Consider the following 20566-nt stretch of genomic DNA (forward strand, 5'->3'; position numbering starts at 1 on the left):
TAGGAGACAAGCTACGCATTCCCTGCCCAGATTACTTGTTTTCCCTGCTGATGAGTTGGTGCCAGTCTCCAGTTCCCTGCTCTGACCCATCCATAGAGGGTACTTCTGGGATTACTAAACCCAAGATAATATTCGTGCACTTAAAAAAAAACTGTAAACCGTAGTGACAAAAAACAAAATAAAACAAATATAATAAAAACTCAATTGGATCAAATGGACAGCAGCATCTAAATCACCAATTCGAGTAGGATGTGTAACAAGCGCCAACCAGACAATAAAAATTGCGCAGTCCTTGTGCTAGGTATAGGTTAATGGATCACACATTTTTGGGCACTTTATGGACACCATTATTTATTTTTAATCTTTTTGGACTTATTATACACGTTTTTTTGTATAACGGACACAAGCATAGCAATCTCTTGTTTTATATGTTTTTACACACATGTTCTGTTGTGTGATTGCCAGCTGCTACTTTTGAGTATTTATCACCTGCGCAGTTACTACATTTTCTTTTTTATAGGTTAATAAATTACATAAGAGAAACAATAAAAGTACATTTAACATGATAAACTCCTAAATTGACATATCTGTGCAAATAAAGTCCATATAAAATGTGCAAAAAAAAAATATCTAAGGTGCTCAGATTTTCTAAACTTCAATAGTCTCTCTTTCTTTGCCGTGAAGGAATGATGATTAAGGATGAGCTCCGGCGTGTTCGCTCACCCCACCTGCAGATCCCGCCGGTAAGACGGCACGGAGCTGCGCTAATGACAGGCAGTGAGACATTCCCAATCTCTGCAGCCGCGCATCGGGACAATGTCTCGCTGCCTGTGATCAGCGCAGTGCCGACTTCCTGGCGGGCTCTGCACGTGGGCTGTGCGAACACGCCGGAGCTCATCCTTAATGATGATAACATGCACCACCGAAGAAAAAGTGCTTCCATAAGGAACCACCACAAGCGATTAAATGAGCTCCTTACCAGCTGATCCCACAAGGAGATAATTGGACGCCTTACTGCATAGCGGCCATGTACACCACAATCTTGCATGCAAAGGTTCCACAAGTCAAGATAGACACCATGGAGGAAGTAAAGTACAACGGAATAATAATGTAGTATTTCACCCAAATTTTAATAAGATGATAAAATCACACTTACAATTTTGAAGGGATTACACAGCATGTGTTACAAACAACCAGCAGGTCCAAGCGGTCAGGCTGACTTGCGGAATAACGTCACATGTGAGGCCCCTCCCACAATTATTGTGTCTCTTATGTGATTAACTTATACCCAGCACAAGTATAGCGCACTTTTTATTGTTTGGTTGGTACTTAAAGGATTAATTGAGCAAAGCTTACAAGTTAACAAGCACTTTATAATGAGGGTATGTACATGTTTGACCACCCTCTAATTTTTTTTCCCCAGCTGACCCCCCCCCCCCCAAAATTCGCCACATGGTTCAGCACAGGGGGTTCCAGTAGCATAATGCAAAGCACCTATAGATTTGTAGAGGAAGGTATAGAAGCCCATATTAAGAACATCGGTATCTTGTGCTTCCTACTATCTCATGGAAAGGTTGGTATAGAAAGCTTGTGACGGCTTTGCTTTAAGAGCCAGTTCACACCAGACGCAGTTCCGTTCAGTTCGGTGTGCTTTTTTTCTGCACTAAAAATGCATGCACGGTGTTTTCCATGTATTCCAATGACTCTAGTTCACACAATGCAGTCAGTTCTGGTCATTCTCATCTCATCATTCTGCACCAGAAACTGACCGGAACAGACTGTATTGGTGCAGAAAAAACGGAACTGCATCTGGTGTGAATTGGTCCTAAAGGTTCAGTCCATACAAAATTAAAGTCCATCTAAATCAAATGACAAAATTCTCATATAAGCTTTCACATATTGGAAGACATTAAAATAGTGAGATTGCGTCATTTCTACAACAAATAGGACATTTTCTAAAGATGGAGAACACAAAAGCACTGGTACAGCTGTGCGTAGTAACCAGATTCTAACGCAGCTTGTTCAGTTAAGCTTGGACAAGAAGCCCAGGCTCACATTGAGGGCGGATTTGAAATTGTGCGAGTTCAGCTGAACTCGCACTATTTCAAAGTGGCATTTCAGTCCGACTTCGGGGAAAATTTGACAGACGTGGGTTAATGCACAGATCTCTATTGAAACCGCCCCCAAAGACGCCAAAAGTGGTGCTGGAACTACTTTTGGGAATCTGTGCGGCATCGCAAAGTCAGCATCGCACCGTTTCGAACTGTGCCATTGCCGGCAGTAAGCTTCGATTTGGCATGCAATTTGACAAATCAGCCCAATGGGAATGTGTAAGGAACAGGAAAATCCCTCTTTGCCACGTTTCACATTGGGGCCGCATTAGTAATAAAGCGTCGCTTGTTTTAGCAGCGCTTTAATGCTGTTTAAGCGGCACTTTTCAGCCACAAGCTTGGCGCTTTTAACCCCAAAGAAGGAGTTAAAGAGCCCATGTTGAGGCGCTTCCGAAAAGCTTTTCAGGCGCCATTTCAATAGGTAGGGCATTTTGGGAGCACCAAATACAGTGCTTCCAAACTGCTCCAAAGATGCTGCTTGAAGGGCTTTTCCTAACATCCCTCAAGCGCATCGCCCATTGTGAAAAGCCACACTGACATGAGTGGAAGGCGGTTTTCAGGTGCTATTTGTAGCGCTAAAATGCCTGAAAACCGCCTTAGTTTGAAAGGGGTCTAAATGTCCCAATTTGTGCAGAATGTTTTTGAAAAATCGCCTGTATTTTTGGCTCATATATTAAGCCCATTACTGCAGCAAGCAGTAGGTGTTGCATGATTCCTTAAAAACAATGTCACTGCAACAAAACGGATCTTTTCTCCTCCTGTGTTACTTTTATTACAGTCGTTTACCACATCATTTTCTTTTTGCAATTTCTAAGGCTCTGTTTCCATGCGAGTCGCATGTAGGGTAGCACATTCATTCTACGCATGAGAAACGCTTAAAAGAAATTGCTGACCCTTTTGAGAAGACTCTTTCATGCCATGCTTTTTGGTACATGCAAAAACACATTAGCAGATGTGTAGGGGTGCTATTAAGATTTAATGGCACCACCGCACATCTGCAAAAGGGCAGCGCGTTTCTGTGCGTTCTGAATATAGCTTAAATCTGCGCTATCATAGTTTATCGGACCTCTTAATTCTAAATTTGTTAACTTTTTGAATCTGCTCTGCAGCATGTATTCAAATAATACCCAGTGACCCTGTCATGAAAGCCCTTTTCTGGGGACTTCTTGTTATGTGGTGACAACCAGTGCCGGGACAAGGTCATCCAGTGCCCAGGGCAAAGATGCCAAACTGTGCCCCCCTTTTCCCTTAGGGTCGGGACGCCCCCCATCCCTGCACTAAACCATTGTGCCAGGGGCAGCTGTCCCTCCTGCCCACCCATTGTGCCAGCCCTGGTGACAACCTACTCCCAGCTGTACTTTACTGCATTGTCACCCTGTCACACGTGTTACTTGGTGAAGACTACACGCTGCCCTACTGATCCAAAGCAATGATGGGCAATCGTCTGGAGTGGATGCGTGTTGAAGTGGCTGACGGGGGCTGGAGGAGATCAGCACTGAGATGCAAAAAGGATAAAAGAAAGAGGATAACTGTATTCTGTTTGATAGAAGAAGTGAATTATTTATGATGTGCGGTGCTTATGCAAACTAAATGTGGCTCAGTTAGGATTTAGACCTACGTTAGTATTTGGGTACACATGGATGAATTGAGTAACCTTCCCGTTTAAAAGATCACTTATAAATACCACTTGAATTGTCTTTGGGGTCCTTGGTGCATTCTTTCCTAATAATTAAAAAATATATCTACAAGGGTGAGGCTGGGTTCACGCTATTGCGAATTGGATGTGGGTTCTTCGCAAGGCAGGAGATTGTGACTGGCTCTCCATGGAGACGGTTCGCACATCCCTGCTGCGGCTCTAGTGCGAATTTGGACAGGAGCCCTGTGCGTCTTTTGGTCCATTTCATGTCCGAATTCAGCCAAATGAGGGTTGAAATGGTGAACGGGGGGACGCACCGGACCCCTGCTGTGAGCCACATTCGGCGATAGTATGAACCCAGCCTAAGATTTGCTTTGTAAGGGCAGCAGCACATGGACCGAGCTGGGACCTCAGGTGTGAGGTCCCTGAGATCTGTGAGACGCCATTAGAGGACCCCTTAAATGTGTCATTCATGTAGATTTGGGGTATATTGTTACTGCAGTAATGTTGGATTTAGAGGAGTTTTTCACCTTGTCCTTTTGTTCTATGTAGATTGTGTCTGCGGTGCAGTATTGTCATCAGAAGTGTATTGTCCATCGAGATTTAAAGGTAAGTTATGTGTCCTCTACAGATCGTTCTTTTATATATTAGAGCAGTATGACCTTTTCAGACATCTGTCCCTTTTTATTGTAATTGTGGTATCCTCCTGAGTGTCTCTGCAAACCTTGGCTGCTTTGGGTAAGAACACAGGTCCTGCGGTGCCCCCTGCAGGCAGTTTACTACATTTTGTGAAACATGGTCAATGAAGACGTTATATCTTTTTTAGAGAATGTTAGTTGCCTAGCTGTCATCATGAACCAGTGGCTGCAATCCTTTAAATTCTTGAATGCAGTCGGGAGCTGTTTATCCTTGTAGGGGGGTCAGTGAGACAGCCAGACACACAACGATCGAGCTAAAGACATTTTATGCAAACTAGTAATTTGGATTAAACCAGGAAGATTACCCAGAAAATATTTCTCAAATATGATTGGATATTCCAATCAAATCTGGGAACAATTGTAAATAGTTGTAACATGTGATGGGTCTGAGACATTTTTTATGAAATTATTTTAGAGTTTGTTTATACCAACTGCTGTGTGTCTTATTGCAGTAACAGACATTACATACAATAGGTTGCGCTATTGATTCTGAGCGTCCGTTCGCAACAAAATCAGCAAAACAGATGTGCACCAGTTTTAGGCAGCGCATATTAATATATTGCTGCACGCTGCAACCGACATCCACCAGCGAAGTGCAATGATGTGCCACGCAGATGAATGGCACTGCATTGCACCAAACCACATTTTGAGTTCTTATTGCAGAGATCGAATGAGGAATGTGGCAGGGTCTGCATCCCCATAGAATTGATTTCCCTTTGGGAGTATCTCACCAAAAATGGAAACTACAAAATCTGATTTGTATCTCTGCAGACTTCTGTAAAAATCAATATGCCAATCGCACAAGCAGGAGATGACATTTCTGGGGGAATTCTGTATACCATCTGTGTACAGAACGCCTCCAGGTTGTCATATTGCATTTTACAGAAAATGACAGAGCTGCAGAATGAAAATGAAAGTTGATTTTTAATAACATTTAATTACAATATGACTTGTGTGACAATTGTATATGCTCTATTAAAGTGGTTTATAAAGCTGAGTTTTCTTTCTTTTTCAATTTTTTTTTTAAATGACAAACTGTATTATACTTCCCTGCTCTGTAATGGAATTGCACAGAGCAGGTCTGAACCTCCTATTCTCAGGTCCCCCGCTGGCACTCCTGGCTCCTGACCTCCAGGAAGTGCCCCTATAGAAAGCCACTTTCTATGGGGGGCACTTGTGTGGGCTCGCTGCCGAGCCTTGCTGACTATTTACACAGACAGCGGGACTTGTCCCTGCCTCCCGCTCCCTCGTCACTGGCTTTGATAGCAGTGGGAGCCAGGGGCTCCCGCTGCCTCAGCAAACTCTGTGAGACTGGAAAGTGAGGGGAGAGAAGAGCTGCAGACGGTGCACAGCCTGGTAAGTAAAAGTGAGGGGGGTGGTGAGGGGGATACTGATTCCTAAATATTCTTTACATTAATGCAAGGAATGCATTAACGTAAAAAAAATATCTAGGCTTTAGAACCACTTCCATTTTTTTTTTTTTTGTCTTTTTTTTTTTTTTTTGTGAAAGTGGAGTCACCCTTTAAAAATGTAAAATTCTATAATTTGTATTCATATTTTTTTAACAGGCAGAAAACCTCCTCCTTGATGCTGACATGAATATCAAAATAGCAGATTTTGGATTCAGTAACGAGTTCACCATCGGTAACAAGCTGGATACGTTTTGCGGCAGTCCGCCATACGCTGCTCCCGAACTCTTTCAGGGAAAGAAGTACGATGGTCCTGAGGTGGATGTGTGGAGCCTCGGGGTCATTTTATACACTTTAGTCAGCGGCTCCTTACCTTTCGATGGACAGAATTTAAAGGTATGGAGGGTATTGTACCTTTTTGATTCTGAACATGGTCAGTTTCTGTGGGGAGATGTTTTATATATGACCAGGTTTCATTATAAGCCTGGTACACACTATTAGTATTTTTCATTCATCCCGCTGGGTACTAACTATGCAATGCTGTTGTGTTGTGACAGGGGTACTGCCTCCCTCTCCAGAACACACCGGTCAATGTTTGCTGCCAGAGCTGATTGGATGCCGATCGGTTGCTGTTTTTTCAGCATGCCTGTTCGGCAGAAGTTTGACAGACTGTTGCACGCACGAGCCGAATGTCGGATGGTTTCTTTTAAACCGGCCAATACTAATGTTCGGACTGTGTGTACTAGGCATTACACCCTAAATGTGGTCTAAAACCTGGCCTAAACCTTTAAGCTTAACCACTTTAGCTCTGGAAGATTTACCCCCCTTCATGACCAGGTCATTTTTTTGCGATACGGCACTGCGTTACTTTAACTGACAATTGGGCAGTCATGTGACTTTGTACCCAAATAAAATGTATGTCCTCTCCTCCCCCCCACAAATACAGCTTTCTGTTGGTGGTATTTGATCATCTCTGCGGGTTTTGTTTTTGCACTATAAACAAAATCAGAACGACAATTTTGAAAAAGGAAAAAAACAGGATTTTTTACTTTCTGCTGTTAAATATATTCAATGAAAAAGTTTTTATTTCTTCATCAATTTAGGCCAATATGTATTCTGCTACATATTTTTGGTAAATAAACTCCCAATAATCGTATATTGATTGGTTTGTGCAAAAGTTAAAGCATCTACAAACTATGGGGTATTTTTATGAAGTTTTTATTTATGTATTTATTTTTACTAGTAATGGTGGCGATCAGTGACTTACAGTGAGACTGCAATGATGCGGCGGATAGTCAGGACACTAACACTTTTGACACTTTTTGGGGACCAGTGACACCAATACATTGATCAGTGCTAAAAAAAAAAAAATGCACTGCCACTGTACTAATGACACTGGCTGGGAAGGGGTTCATATCCAGAGATCAAAGGTTTTAATGTGTTCCTAGCCTGTGCTTTACTAAACTGTGGGAGGTGCTTGTACTGCTTATAAGGAACACAAGATCAATGTCTTCCTTGCTGACAGAACGGCAGTCTGCCTTGTTTACATAGGCAGACTGTCGTTCTGCCTCTGTAATGAAAAATCAGCAGGTCCCGAAGGACATTGTGTCTGCAATACCTGCTGATCGACTCCCACTGCACGACCCAACCTGGAAGTGCTGGATCACTTACCAGGTATGTGATCCAGTAATCAAGCGCAGGAGAGCCGCCTTGCTGCTGTGTATAGATATAGATAGATATCTATATCTATATCTATATATATCTATATCTATATCTATATATATCTATATATATATATATATATATATATATATATATATATATATATATATACATATACATACACACACACACACACACACACACACACACACACACACACACACACACACACAGTAAATGGCCATCAAGTGGTTAATCAATGGCTCACATCTGGTAATCTTCCTCCTTTTTGTCCATTTGGCACACAGCTTCAGGTGCACACTTAGGCCCCATGCACACTGAACGTTAAAATAGCTTTGCAGTGAGTGTTTACGTTTTTAAAATTTTTGCAATAGCGTTTTTGTTAGATTTTTATTTTTATTTTTTGGGGAAAAATTATAATTCTTTATTTTTATTTTTTCCATTGATCAAAGACGTTAAACACTGGCGAGCCGCGTTTTTGAGCGTTTATCAGCGTTTATAAGTGTTTTTTGACATTCGAGCGTTTTACAGCTGAAAAGCTCCTCTCAGAGCCCATTATTATTATTTTTTTTTTTTTTAAAAGCCAAAAAACGTCCCAGCCAAAAACTTTTGATAACAGCCTATATGTGCGTGGACACATAGGATAATTTGATGGAGAGTTTATTGACTGTAGAAAAAAAACATCTGAAGCCAAAAACAGCTGCTGTAAAAACGTCCATTGTGCAAAAGGCCTTATTGCTAAAGATAAATAATCCATTCACTTCAATGTCAAGCCTGTTTGTGAACCTATAGAGGGGCTTTCTGTTGAAGTGAATAGAGGCCATAGTACATGTGTTGATGTACTGGTGTACAGGCAGGGGCTGAACAGCGTTGGGCAGGCCGCAGCGTGCACATCGGAGTTATATACAGGTATGACTTCTTATGAATGTGCTTTTGGAGGGAGGGTGATATGTGCACTAAAAGTTTACTTTTCCTTATAAATACTACGGGGAGGTTTAATATTTGTACAGCTGTACTGTAACTTACAGAGCAACTGAACCATGGAGGCTGTGCTCAGAAAAAAAAAGGAAGGCAAAGGACTAATCGGCAGTATTGCCTGTTGTCTCCCCACCTCTGATCTCTTCAGATTACAGATTTACCGTGTCTTTTTCCGTACTCTCTTTATATAAAAGTAGGCATATTAGTAGAGACATGGCTTTCCACAGTAGTGACATCTGCTGAGTCTAGCAGTGAGTTGCAGCAGTGCCTTGCTGATATACAGCTAAAAGGTCATCAGAACATTAACCCCTTCCTGCCGACCGCACACATCTATGTGGCCTCATGGGAGTTTTTTTGTGGGGCCGAATATATGCGTTCTCTCCCTTTGTGCTGGGCGCTCACCGCACCGCTCACAGAGATCGGGCTCTCGCCAACGATCAGGACCCGGTACTCTCGGTTTCCGGGTGGGGTTACCTGATTGCTGTGATAGCCTCTTATTGGCTATCACAGTGATCAGTCACTATGAGCCCACCCCTGTGTTTACATTTTTCTCTCCTGCAAGAGGAGGAAGATGCAATGTATCTTTTTCTTCATTCAGAAAAGGAAGTTAACAAACCAGTCTGCAAGGAAAAAAAATAAAAAATGTAAAATCATAAAAAATAACACCATCAAGGTTTCTCAGAGTTAGGATCATGGTCGGGGTCAAAGGTCAGCATATTTTGGGTAGATAAAAAAAAAATGTAGTGCTAGTTCACACCAGATGCAGTTCCCTGTGCTTTTTTTCTGCACTAAAAATGCATGCACAGTGTTTTCCATGTATTCCAATGGCTCTAGTTCACACCAATGCAGTCAGTTTCTGGCACAGAAAAAAAGCAGAGCCTGCTGCATTTTTTTCTGCACAGAACTGTACTGGGACATGGCAAATTGTATCAAAGCGCACTGGAACTGCGCATGGTATGAACTGTAAGCAAAAACTGATCCGGAAACGTATCCGGAGTGCATTTTTGTGGTGTGAACTGGCGGCCCTTAAATTAGTACCAGTAATACCGTAGTGTCAGCGTGTTTCAGGCAGAATGTGCACCATTGTTTCTGTACTACGGGTACAAACAACAACTAACATACACATATGTGGTCTCACTGCAATCGTCAGGAGCAGGAGAATTTATTTTGGGTTGTTCTTTGGTGGTAAATTGTGATAATGGCAAGAAATATACAGCTACATTTCAAAATAGAAATGGAGTTGCAAGAATGGACTTTATAGACATACACACATTGAAAATTTTTAATTGGATAAAGTAAAAATCGTTAGATTTAGTTAAAATTAAAAACATAAAAAGAAAACACATCATAATGATAATGACCCCAAAGACTCAAATAGAACCTCCAAATAATATATTCGAATCCAATAGGATGTAATTAAAAACATACATTAGCAGCATCCAAGAGGAATAAAGTCCATTCTGGCAATTCCATATTTTTTCCATTCACTATTGGGACGCTGGCATATTGTTACTAGTGTATCCACAGTGTCACCCTGTGAGGATACACGTTACATTTCATTTCTGACATGCATTTAAAAATAGGGCTTTTATTTATTTATTTATTAATTTTTTACTGTTTTGGGACAGTTTTTCTTTAAAAAAGAAAAGAAAAAAAAAACAGGAGATATCTGTTACTGTTTACCACCAAAAGAGTGCCAAATTTATCCTGAAAAAAAAAAATCAAGGTGCATTCCACCTGGATACACAAAGTAGTTGTGATGATATGTACAGTTTTTCTAACACATGCCAAAGTTGCAAAATTGTGCTTAGGCATTAACATTTGTTTTACCCCTACGTGTGAAGGGGTTAAGCCACCAATGCACCGTGCTAAAAGTAAAATCTAAACCCACTAAGCCTCTTTCACATGGGGCAGACTGTATTGATCAGCAGGGGATCTGTCTCCGCTGATCCTCTGCTGATCGTTGCAGTGAGGCCCCATTCTCACCTGAGTGTTTTTTCTTTGTAGCTTGAAGCCTGAAGCTACAAAACGCTGGAGGGGAAAAAATCAATTATTCTCTCTATGGAGATGGTTCACATCTCCACTCCAAAACGCCTGAAGCCAGAAGCTACAAAACGCCTGAAGCGCAAACAAGTTCTGGAAACTTTTTTTTTTAGGCAGATTTGGGCGGTTTTCCTCTTTTTACCTTGGTGACCTTTTGCCCTGCACAAGATCGCAGAAAAACGCCATAAAATTGCATGATTTTCTCCCTGAAAACGCTACTCTCAGGTGTGAATGGGGCCTGAGAGTGGATGACAGGTCCGTGTCCGCTGATCCTTTGCTGATCAGAACAATGACAGTGGGTGACAGGTCCTTTCCTCTGATCCTCTGCTGAGCAGAGCAGTGACAGTGGATGACAGGTCCGTGTCCTCTGAGCCTCTGCTAATCAGAGCAGTAACAGTGGACGACAGGTCCGTATCCTCTGATCCTCTGCTGAGCAGAGCAGTGAGAGTGGATGACAGTTCCATGTCCTCTGAGCCTCTGCTGAGCAAAGCAGTGACAGTGGATGACAGGTCCGTGTCCTCTGAGCCTCTGCTGAGCAGAGCAGTGACAGTGGATGACAGGTCCGTGTCCTCTGAGCCTCTGCTGATCAGAGCAGTGACAGTGGATGACAGGTCCATGTCCGCTGATCCTTTGCTGATCAGAACAATGAGAGTGGATGACAGGTCCTTTCCTCTGATCCTCTGCTCAGCAGAGCAGTGACAGTGGATGACAGGTCCGTGTCCTCTGAGCCTCTGCTGATCAGAGCAGTGACAGTGGACGACAGGTCCGTGTCCTCTGAGCCTCTGCTGAGCAGAGCAGTGAGAGTGGATGACAGGTCCGTGTCCTCTGAGCCTCTGCTGATCAGAGCAGTGAGAGTGGATGACAGGTCCGTGTCCTCTGAGCCTCTGCTGAGCAGAGCAGTGAGAGTGGATGACAGGTCCGTGTCCTCTGATCCTCTGCTGATCAGAGAAGTGACAGTGGATGACAGGTCCGTGTCCTCTGAGCCTCTGCTGAGCAGTGACAGTGGATGACAGGTCCGTGTCCTCTGAGCCTCTGCTGATCAGAGCAGTGACAGTGGATGACAGGTCCGTGTCCGCTGATCAGAACAATGAGAGTGGATGACAGGTCCTTTCCTCTGATCCTCTGCTGATCAGAGCAGTGACAGTGGATGACAGGTCCGTGTCCTCTGAGCCTCTGCTGAGCAGAGCAGTGAGAGTGGATGACAGGTCCGTGTCCTCTGAGCCTCTTCGGAGCAGAGCAGTGACAGTGGATGACAGGTCCGTGTCCTCTGAGCTTCTGCTGATCAGAGCAGTGACAGTGGATGACAGGTCCTTTCCTCTGATCCTCTGCTGAGCAGAGCAGTGACAGTGGATGACAGGTCCGTGTCCTCTGATCCTCTGCTGATCAGAGCAGTGACAGTGGATGACAGGTCCATGTCCGCTGATCCTTTGCTGATCAGAACAATGAGAGTGGATGACAGGTCCTTTCCTCTGATCCTCTGCTGAGCAGAGCAGTGACATTGGATGACAGGTCCGTGTCCTCTGAGCCTCTGCTGAGCAGAGCAGTGACAGTGGATGACAGGTCCATGTCCTCTGAGCCTCTGCTGAGCAGAGCAGTGAGAGTGGATGACAGGTCCGTGTCCTCTGAGCTTCTGCTGATCAGAGCAGTGACAGTGGATGACAGGTCCATGTCCGCTGATCAGAACAATGAGAGTGGATGACAGGTCCTTTCCTCTGATCCTCTGCTGAGCAGAGCAGTGACAGTGGATGACAGGTCCGTGTCCTCTGAGCCTCTGCTGAGCAGAGCAGTGAGAGTGGATGACAGGTCCGTGTCCTCTGAGCCTCTGCGGAGCAGAGCAGTGACAGTGGATGACAGGTCCGTGTCCTCTGATCCTTTGCTGATCAGAACAATGAGAGTGGATGACAGATCCTTTTCTCTGATCCTCTGCTGAGCAGAGCAGTGACAGTGGATGACAGGTCCGTGTCCGCTGATCCTTTGCTGATCAGAACAATGAGAGTGGATGACAGATCCTTTCCTCTGATCCTCTGCTGAGCAGAGCAGTGACATTGGATGACAGGTCCGTGTCCTCTGAGCCTCTGCTTAGCAGAGCAGTGAGAGTGGATGACAGGTCCGTGTCCTCTGATCCTCTGCTGATCAGAGCAGTGACAGTGGATGACAGGTCCGTGTCCTCTGAGCCTCTGCTGATCAGAGCAGTGACCGTGGATGACAGGTCCGTGTCCTCTGAGCCTCTGCTGATCAGAGCAGTGACAGTGGATGACAGGTCCATGTCCGCTGATCCTTTGCTGATCAGAATAATGAGAGTGGATGACAGGTCTGTGTCCTCTGAGTTTATACAGAGAGGACATGGACAGGGCAGCCGGGTGTAAACAGACTCCACTGTCCCTCTACACCTGATTACCTCTGGTCCAATCTGCCTACACGGAGGAGGATGGAAGGATCCCTTCCCATTTATTTTTAGCAGCCCGAATAGGATTTGGAGGTCTTTTTACACCCGTCGCTCCATAGGAGTGAGTAAACTTGTCCAATCAGGTCCGCCTGGAAAACTGACAGACGGCCCTGCTCAGAGCGGTTGTGTGAAAGGGGCCTAAGCAGCTGTATATTATCAATGATATAATATTTTTTTATTAAGGATATTCATATAGCTCCATCAATATATGCATTTTATATGCTGTGTGCATTCACCTCAGTCCCTGCCCTCGGGTTACAATCTGAGGCCTATATCTCACAAGCATACACATATTAGGGCCATTTTAGACAAAAGCAAATTAACTTACCAGTATGTCTTTGGAATATGGGAAGAAATCATTGCAAGCACAAGTAGAACATGCAAACACCATGAAGGTAGTGTCTTGGTTGTGATTTGAATCATGAACCCCAGTGCCGTAAGGCAGGGGTGCTAATCCTTGTATAGATCCTCAAACCCTATCTTCCCTAAGGTTCCAAAAAACTTCACTAATCACAATAAATACATAAAATATTTGAATCCATATCGAAACAATTTTGAATGCAAATAGCAAAAAAATATATCATTGATGGTCTGCATTTATTAATAATATAAAGTCTAATGTTCATTAATAAAGGAAAAGTCTTTTGGTCCCCATAAAGAATGTGCTGATAAACTAAAACACATGTAGAAAGGAAACATCCACTTCAATGGAGTAGCACAGCTGGTAAGTTTTTTTTATTATTTTCAGGAGGAAATTCTAATGGTTTATGGACTCACAAAAGGCAACCTTGGATGACGGGCACTGTTGTATGGAGAAGTGGATGGCCATCCAGTGTGCTGTCAATAACTGAAAACTGTGCTAAGCGTACTAAGTAGGCTGTCATTGCTGACCTCTCTGGCTTTAGTTGTTTTGAAAATGGACAGATCACAGATTTAAATGAAATAGATATTGTAGAAAGGAAATTTTCCAATGCAGTCTGTGTACTTCCCTTCTGTATGTTTCCTTTACCATATTTAACAATTTGCTCAGACAATGCTGATATCATGGTAACCTTCTGCGTCCTCTTGTCTTGTAAAGGAATTACGGGAGCGAGTATTACGGGGGAAGTATCGAATTCCTTTCTATATGTCTACAGACTGTGAAAACCTGCTGAAGAAACTGCTTGTACTGAACCCCGTCAAACGAGGAAGCTTAGAAGTAAGTGACCTGATACGGACTTCTTCTTTTTGTGTATTGGCTACAGATAAAACCGGTTTAAAGTAGAACTCCAGTCAAAAGTAAAAACAGATTATGATGCACTTAGAAGAGTTCCACTCTGTAAAAATAAAAAAAGTCAGCAGATACAAATACTGTAGTTGTTGAGTTTTAAAATAAGGAAACTTCCCTGTCTAGGTATCCCGTGATTTCGGCACCCCTAGCCGATTCATCAATCGGCTTTGGGTGCAGGCGCCAGCATCTGTATTATCGTAATGGGAAATGAAGAATTGCGGCTTCACAGCCTGTTTCCTTCTGCATGTTAGTGACTCGCTCTGCACTTTCCGAATGGTCCCGCTGTCTTCTGGGACCTCTGTGCATCCCAGAAGGAAATGGGGGCTAGGAGGAGGGGCTGGAAATGTAGATCGCCATGCAGCGATCTTACCTGAAAGTGGGAGCGGCACCTGTCAAAACCAGGTACCAGCCCCCCTGCAAAAAAAATGGCAAATGGGGATGTGGAGGGGGGGGGAATGTGGAGCTTCTTCTTTTAGGTGGAACTCCTCTTTAAGAAAAAACACAATGCAATACCTTCAATCCAGAACTATCCTATACAGTTAATCTTCTCTGCCACTAGATGTCTTTCTAGTCTTATAGGTTGAATGACAGCCAGCGTCCTTCATCCCTCTTCTTTCTGGCCTAAGCTGTCATGTACTTGCCTCCAGCCTGTGACTAATTAGTGAAGAAGTGGCAGAATGATGAGCTTATCTAAGTCTTTTTAGATTCCTCTTATCAGTATGCTCGTCGTCATGTGAATTGATTAGCTCCTTGGTCTGCTTCTACCTTTGCCACCTGTGTCTTGCTGTACCGGGACTGCAGAAGGCTGATACCCAGTCATATTCAAGTACTTAGATTGCTTCCATGTAAAAAAAAAAATTGCATTTAATGATGTATTGATGAATACAGAGCTGCTTAAATTTCTGTATTTTTTGCCCACTCTATTGGGGTAGAAACATTATCATTGCTGACTTGCCTTAGAAGGTGCAGGTTCTTACAATGGCTACCTCATCCTTGCTTCACTACTTGGCTCATGTTCCGGGTCAGTGACTAGGGATGAGCTCCGGCATGTTTGCATATGCCACGTGCAGAGCCCGCCAGGAAGTCGGCGCAGCGCTGCGCTAATCGCAGGCAGTGAGACATTGCCCGATCTCTGAAGCCACGCATCGGGGGAATGTCTCACTGCCTGTGATTAGCGCAGCGCTGCGCCGACTTCCTGGCGGGCTCTGCATGTGGAGTATGCGAACACGCCAGAGCTCATCCTTAGTGACTTGCCAGGTAGTGGAGGAAGCCAGCAATCTTCCCCAGTATGAGCTCCAGATATATACTTTGTGTTTTGTATGCTGCACCAGTTGCAGGGGAATTGTAGTAGCATAGCTTGGTATCTCATATACAATGTACATATGTCCAAAAGTGTATGGACCCCTGATCATTACACCTACCACTATTTGGACACTCCTACAGATGTTTTAGTTCAAGTGTTTCCAGTGAAGAATACAGTTAATACTACAGCATACAAAGACTATTCTATTTTCCGCCTTGTGGCTACAGTTTGGGGGAAGACTTTTTTCTGTTCCAGCATGACTGTGCTTTTGTGTACAAAACCAGATCCATAAGGACATGGTTTGATGAGTTTGGGATGGAGGAACTTGAGTGGCCTGCATGGAGCCCTGACCTCAACCCTACTGAACAACGTTGGAATGCCAATTGTGAGCCAGGTCTTCTCATCCAACATCAGTACCTGACCTCACCAATGTTCTTTTGAATGGGCACAAATTCCCACAGATACACTCCAAAAGCTTGTGAAGGGCCCTCCCGGAAGGGTGGAGCTGCAAAGGCTGCTGTGTCAACTCCATATTAATGACTATGGTTTTGGAATGGGATGTCCAACCAGGTCATGCAGGTATAATAGTCAGGAATTAAAATTTTTCATATAGTACACCTTTTTAAGTGTATGTATGGCCATTTTTTAAGTTGCTGTCTGTGTAACATTAGGAAATTTGCCTACACTTCCTGTCCCAGAGAAGCAAAAGGAAGTTAGAGGAAATCTCTAAAGGTAAAGGAAATTCCTCTCCCAAACCAGCCATAGACCGTTCAAATCCCAGCCCGTTCAACGGGAACTGGCCAAGATTTCGACCATGTATGGGCAGGCTGAAGGTACCAAGTTGATTGATTGATCAACTTGGGTACAACCAGCCTGCCAGATTTTACATGCGATTATTGCTAGTAGCTGGTATAGCTGCTTTTAATTACTGTCTTCTCCCAGAGGGGAGAGCTTCCCCTGCCAGGAGAATACAATGTTTCGGCAGGAGGGATTCCCCTGTCAATACTGTCTGTTGGTGGGGGAATTGAGTGAACTTAGCTCTGTCTATGGCCGGCCTTCTTTGCCTCCAAAACAGGTGTCCCCGTTGGAAGATTTCCCCTTTCCTCTTGTTCTATGGACAACTCTAAACGTTTTCATTGACAATGGTCACCAGTACAAACAAAGGGCACAGATAGCGATTAAAAAAAAAACACCATGTAATCCTTCCCCACCCCATCCAAAGCTTTTTCATTCTGCATAATCAAGCTAGTAATTCACATCTCCCTGCAAGGACCATATTTGCATGCCGTCCTGCATTGGAGGCACCTGAATAATAACGTTCTTTTGTACCAGCTCCACCCCTTGTGTTGTGTGATTTTTTTAATTTATTTTTTTCTTTGAAATAAAAGTAATGTTAGAATGTCCCTTTGCATACGCTGTGCTTTGTATTTTTTTCAACTGCACAAACAGCCAAACAATAGGAGAGATGGTGCTAAACTGTAAAGAGACTAACAATTTCCGGGCACCCCTCTTGCCCTTTACTTCTCTCTATTGTTAAAGTCCACTTGCATCATTCTGAAAATGCAGTTGTCTGGCTTTCTCTGAAATCAGTACAGACATGGAATAAGCATGCGGCACACAAATGTCAGAAAGGTGAGGTCATTTCTGATCTCTACTCCTTGTGGTTCAGCAGCTCAGTATATATTGAAGCCAAAGCATCAATAGGTTGGCAACTAGCATTTGTTTTGTGGTTCATAAATAGCATCTTAGTATTTCTCCTATGACCTGATCGGTGTACCTTAACCTCCCCTGGCATTAACCCCAAATGTTAACCCTGATCATTACTCTAGGTACCGTTGTAAATGCTGAACAAGAGAGATGCTCAGAGGTTAATGCCAAGCATTCAAGATGGCAGAGCAGCAGAGGATCCGTGAATATCTGTTCTCTGATCTTCCTCCGTGTTGTGAACTCTGAAGCACTCTGGTTTGAATACTTCCGTGTTCAAAGCTGTCATCTGACAACCTGTGCTGGCCTCATGCATTGCCTGACTACATGGTGATGCTTGCTTCACAATGCTCCTCAATAGAGTCCATTGTCAGGTTGTCTTCCTTTGATAGGGACAATAATGGAAATACTATGTGGGAATTATCCATAGCACAGGAGTTTCTCATTCTTAAAGGAGTTGTAAAGTCTCAAGGTTTTTCACCTTTAATACATTCTATGCATTAAGATGAAAAACCTTCTGTGCTGTGGCTGCCCCCCAAAGCCCCCCTTTTTCTTGCCTGAACCCAATCTTTCCAGCAACTGAGACAAGCACAGTAGCTTTAGCTGCTGTCTCGGGTCCTCATTGAATAGATTGATAGCAGCAGGAGCCATTGACTCCCGCTGCTGTCAATCAAATCCAGTGACACAGGGGCTGGGATGTAGCAGCAGGACTCTGGAGCGCGCCCGCATGGAAAGCGGCTCTCCATGGGGGGACTTCAAAAGAGGAGAATTGGGACCGCTCTGTGCAAAACCTCTGCAGAGGGCAGGTAAGTATGACATGTTTGTGATTAAAACAAAATAAAAAAACTAACCTTTACAATCACTTTAATGTTGTTCCTTCCAGCAAATCATGAAGGATCGGTGGATGAATGTTGGCTATGAGGATGATGACCTGAAGCCATATACTGAGCCTGAGCCAGATAACAATGACACAAAGAGGATAGGTAGGTGAAAAGTGAACCTGTCTTGAACGTAATGTAAGCAGCATAAACTAATATGAATACAGTGTAGAATCTATGATTATACAATCACAGTTCCTTTAAAGTGTATGTCAACCCCAAAAAAGTACTGTATTTATTGGCGTATAACGTGCACTTTTTTCCCCTTAAAATCAGGGGAAAATTGTGTGTGCATGTTATAAGCTGATCCCCGCTGTTTGTTTAAGGGAAGAGGAGCGAGCGCCGCCGAAAAAGACAGAGCCGAGTGTACTGTGTACTTGGCTGGTCTCGGCTCCTCTTGCAGTCACGCCCAGTCCCGCCATTGGACCTGTGCTATGTCCATCATAGGAGTCGGGCCAAGGGATGGGACTGGGCGGGACTGCGAGAGGAGCCGAGATACACAAGACATCCGGCTCTGTATCTCGGCGGCGCTAATTTTAAGAGATCATTCTGCAAAGACACTAGGCAAGGCTGCAAATGACACTGATCATTCTGCAATGATGGACAAGGCTGCAGATGGACATTGAAAAGGGTGCATTGATGGGCATTTATATGTAAGTTTTTTTTTTTTTTTCCCTTAAACTTCCCTCCTAAACTTGGGGTGTGTGTTATACGCCGATAAATACGCTAATCTATTCCCCTAAAGCTGAACTCCAGCAATCTGTAAACATTGATGCCGGGTTCACATGTGTGGCTGTGGGTTCATGCCAGGGGTCCGGTGCGTGTCTGTTCACTGGTTCAGGTGTGATTCAGGTCTGAATTTTTGAATTCACACCGGACCCAAGCACGCACAGGACCCTTTTGCAATCTGCTCCGCAGCCTCCCCCGACCTGTATGAACTGGCTTCATTAAGTGCTGGTCACACTCGCATTCCATGTGAATTGTATGCGAAAACCCTGCATCCAATTCGCACATATGTGAACCCAGCCTCAAACTGCAGTGGGGCCCCTTGCACTGGAAGCGTTAAATTGATCATTTTGTCTAGGGGGGATTGTAATACGTGGAATACTTGCCCCATTCTATGTTCTCCTGGTGGCCAATCTTCTTCTCTACTCTGACGCTCCGATTTTTGGTGGACCCTCCATCCTCTCTCATACAATGCAGGATTTCCGGTCCTTCATTGTACGTGATAACATCGGACAGTCTGCGACCAGGTGAGCGGCAAAAAGAAGCCGCTTCATGAGCTGGTTACACATCAGGAAGGTAGCCTGTGAGAGTAAAGAATAGGGGATTTATTTTTGCTTATTCCAATCCCCCTAGATAAAATGTATGTGAACAGGACACATAGAGAACAATTGGCATTGAGGCTGTATTGAGATATGCAGATGAATGCAGCCCGAGTGAAGTGGTGTGAATGAGCCCTGAGTGTTTTATAAATTCCAAAAACACACTATACAGCCAACATCACATAAATACCATGATGCAACTAGCACTAGTTCCTATTCATAAGGTGCAAAACTCATCAAGATGTTTGTGATTCTGGCTGTATTTTTTGCTTTTTTAATGAACCAACCATAGAAGGTAAGGTACCACTGATGACCCCTCGGATTCATATTAGCTTGGCAAAACAGGACCAGGTAAGGTCTGAGGATCAATGGAGCCTTTTACATGTTTAGAAAGATTTGCGCTCTCATCTTCCTGGTGACAGTGGAGGATCATTTGTCAGAAAATTGTGGATTTTAGCATGTATCTACACTAATAATAATAAAAATTATTGGAAATTTTAATTGGATAAGGTTAAAACCAGGGACACAAATAACACCTCCAAATATTATATTCTAATATACGAATCCAATTCGGTGTAATTAGAAATAACCGGTAGCACCATCCAGGATGAGTAAGGTGCGTGGAGTAGTTGAGTCACAATATGAGGTCACCGAGAAAATTCACTTTACATGTTACGCGCACAATTGCGCTTCTTCAGGAGATTACAAATCGAATGAATATGTAAAAAAACAAAACAAAAAAAAAAAAACATCAAATAAGTATAACAGTATCCAATACATGAAAGCAGTATAAACAATGAAATGGTCATTTCAGTGGATCATTTGTCAATTATTTATGAACCTGTTGCTTTGGCCTACATGGGCAAGCCCCAGGTTTGTTTCAATGTGTGACTACAGCATGGAGAGCAGAGGTAGCTTATATAATGCATATAATGTGCAAATACATTGAATTTGGCCTGAGCATCTAGGCACTAATGAATCCCAGTCATTTGGAGTAAAGGATTTAAGACCCATAAACTTAAAAATAAAAATTTCCCCCAAAATCATCTGGTTTCCCTTTAATGTGTTTTGCATAGTTTTTG

At 43.5% G+C, this 20566-nt stretch overlaps 1 protein-coding gene across 1 annotated transcript in view; it reads left to right on the top strand.

Annotated features, from left to right (window-relative positions):
• Positions 1-20566, top strand: part of MARK1 (microtubule affinity regulating kinase 1) — a 208098-nt gene that overhangs the window by 158134 nt on the left and 29398 nt on the right. The window contains exons 7-10 of the mRNA XM_077485790.1: positions 4300-4356; positions 6014-6250; positions 14083-14202; positions 18165-18264. Of these exons, the coding sequence (XP_077341916.1) occupies positions 4300-4356; positions 6014-6250; positions 14083-14202; positions 18165-18264 (514 nt within the window). The remainder of the gene's footprint in view (positions 1-4299; positions 4357-6013; positions 6251-14082; positions 14203-18164; positions 18265-20566) is intronic.

The sequence above is a fragment of the Lithobates pipiens genome, unplaced genomic scaffold, assembly GCF_037356315.1.
Source record: "Lithobates pipiens isolate NorthernLeopardFrog02 unplaced genomic scaffold, aLitPip1_a1.2 Scaffold_18, whole genome shotgun sequence".
NCBI classification, from domain to species: domain Eukaryota; kingdom Metazoa; phylum Chordata; class Amphibia; order Anura; family Ranidae; genus Lithobates; species Lithobates pipiens.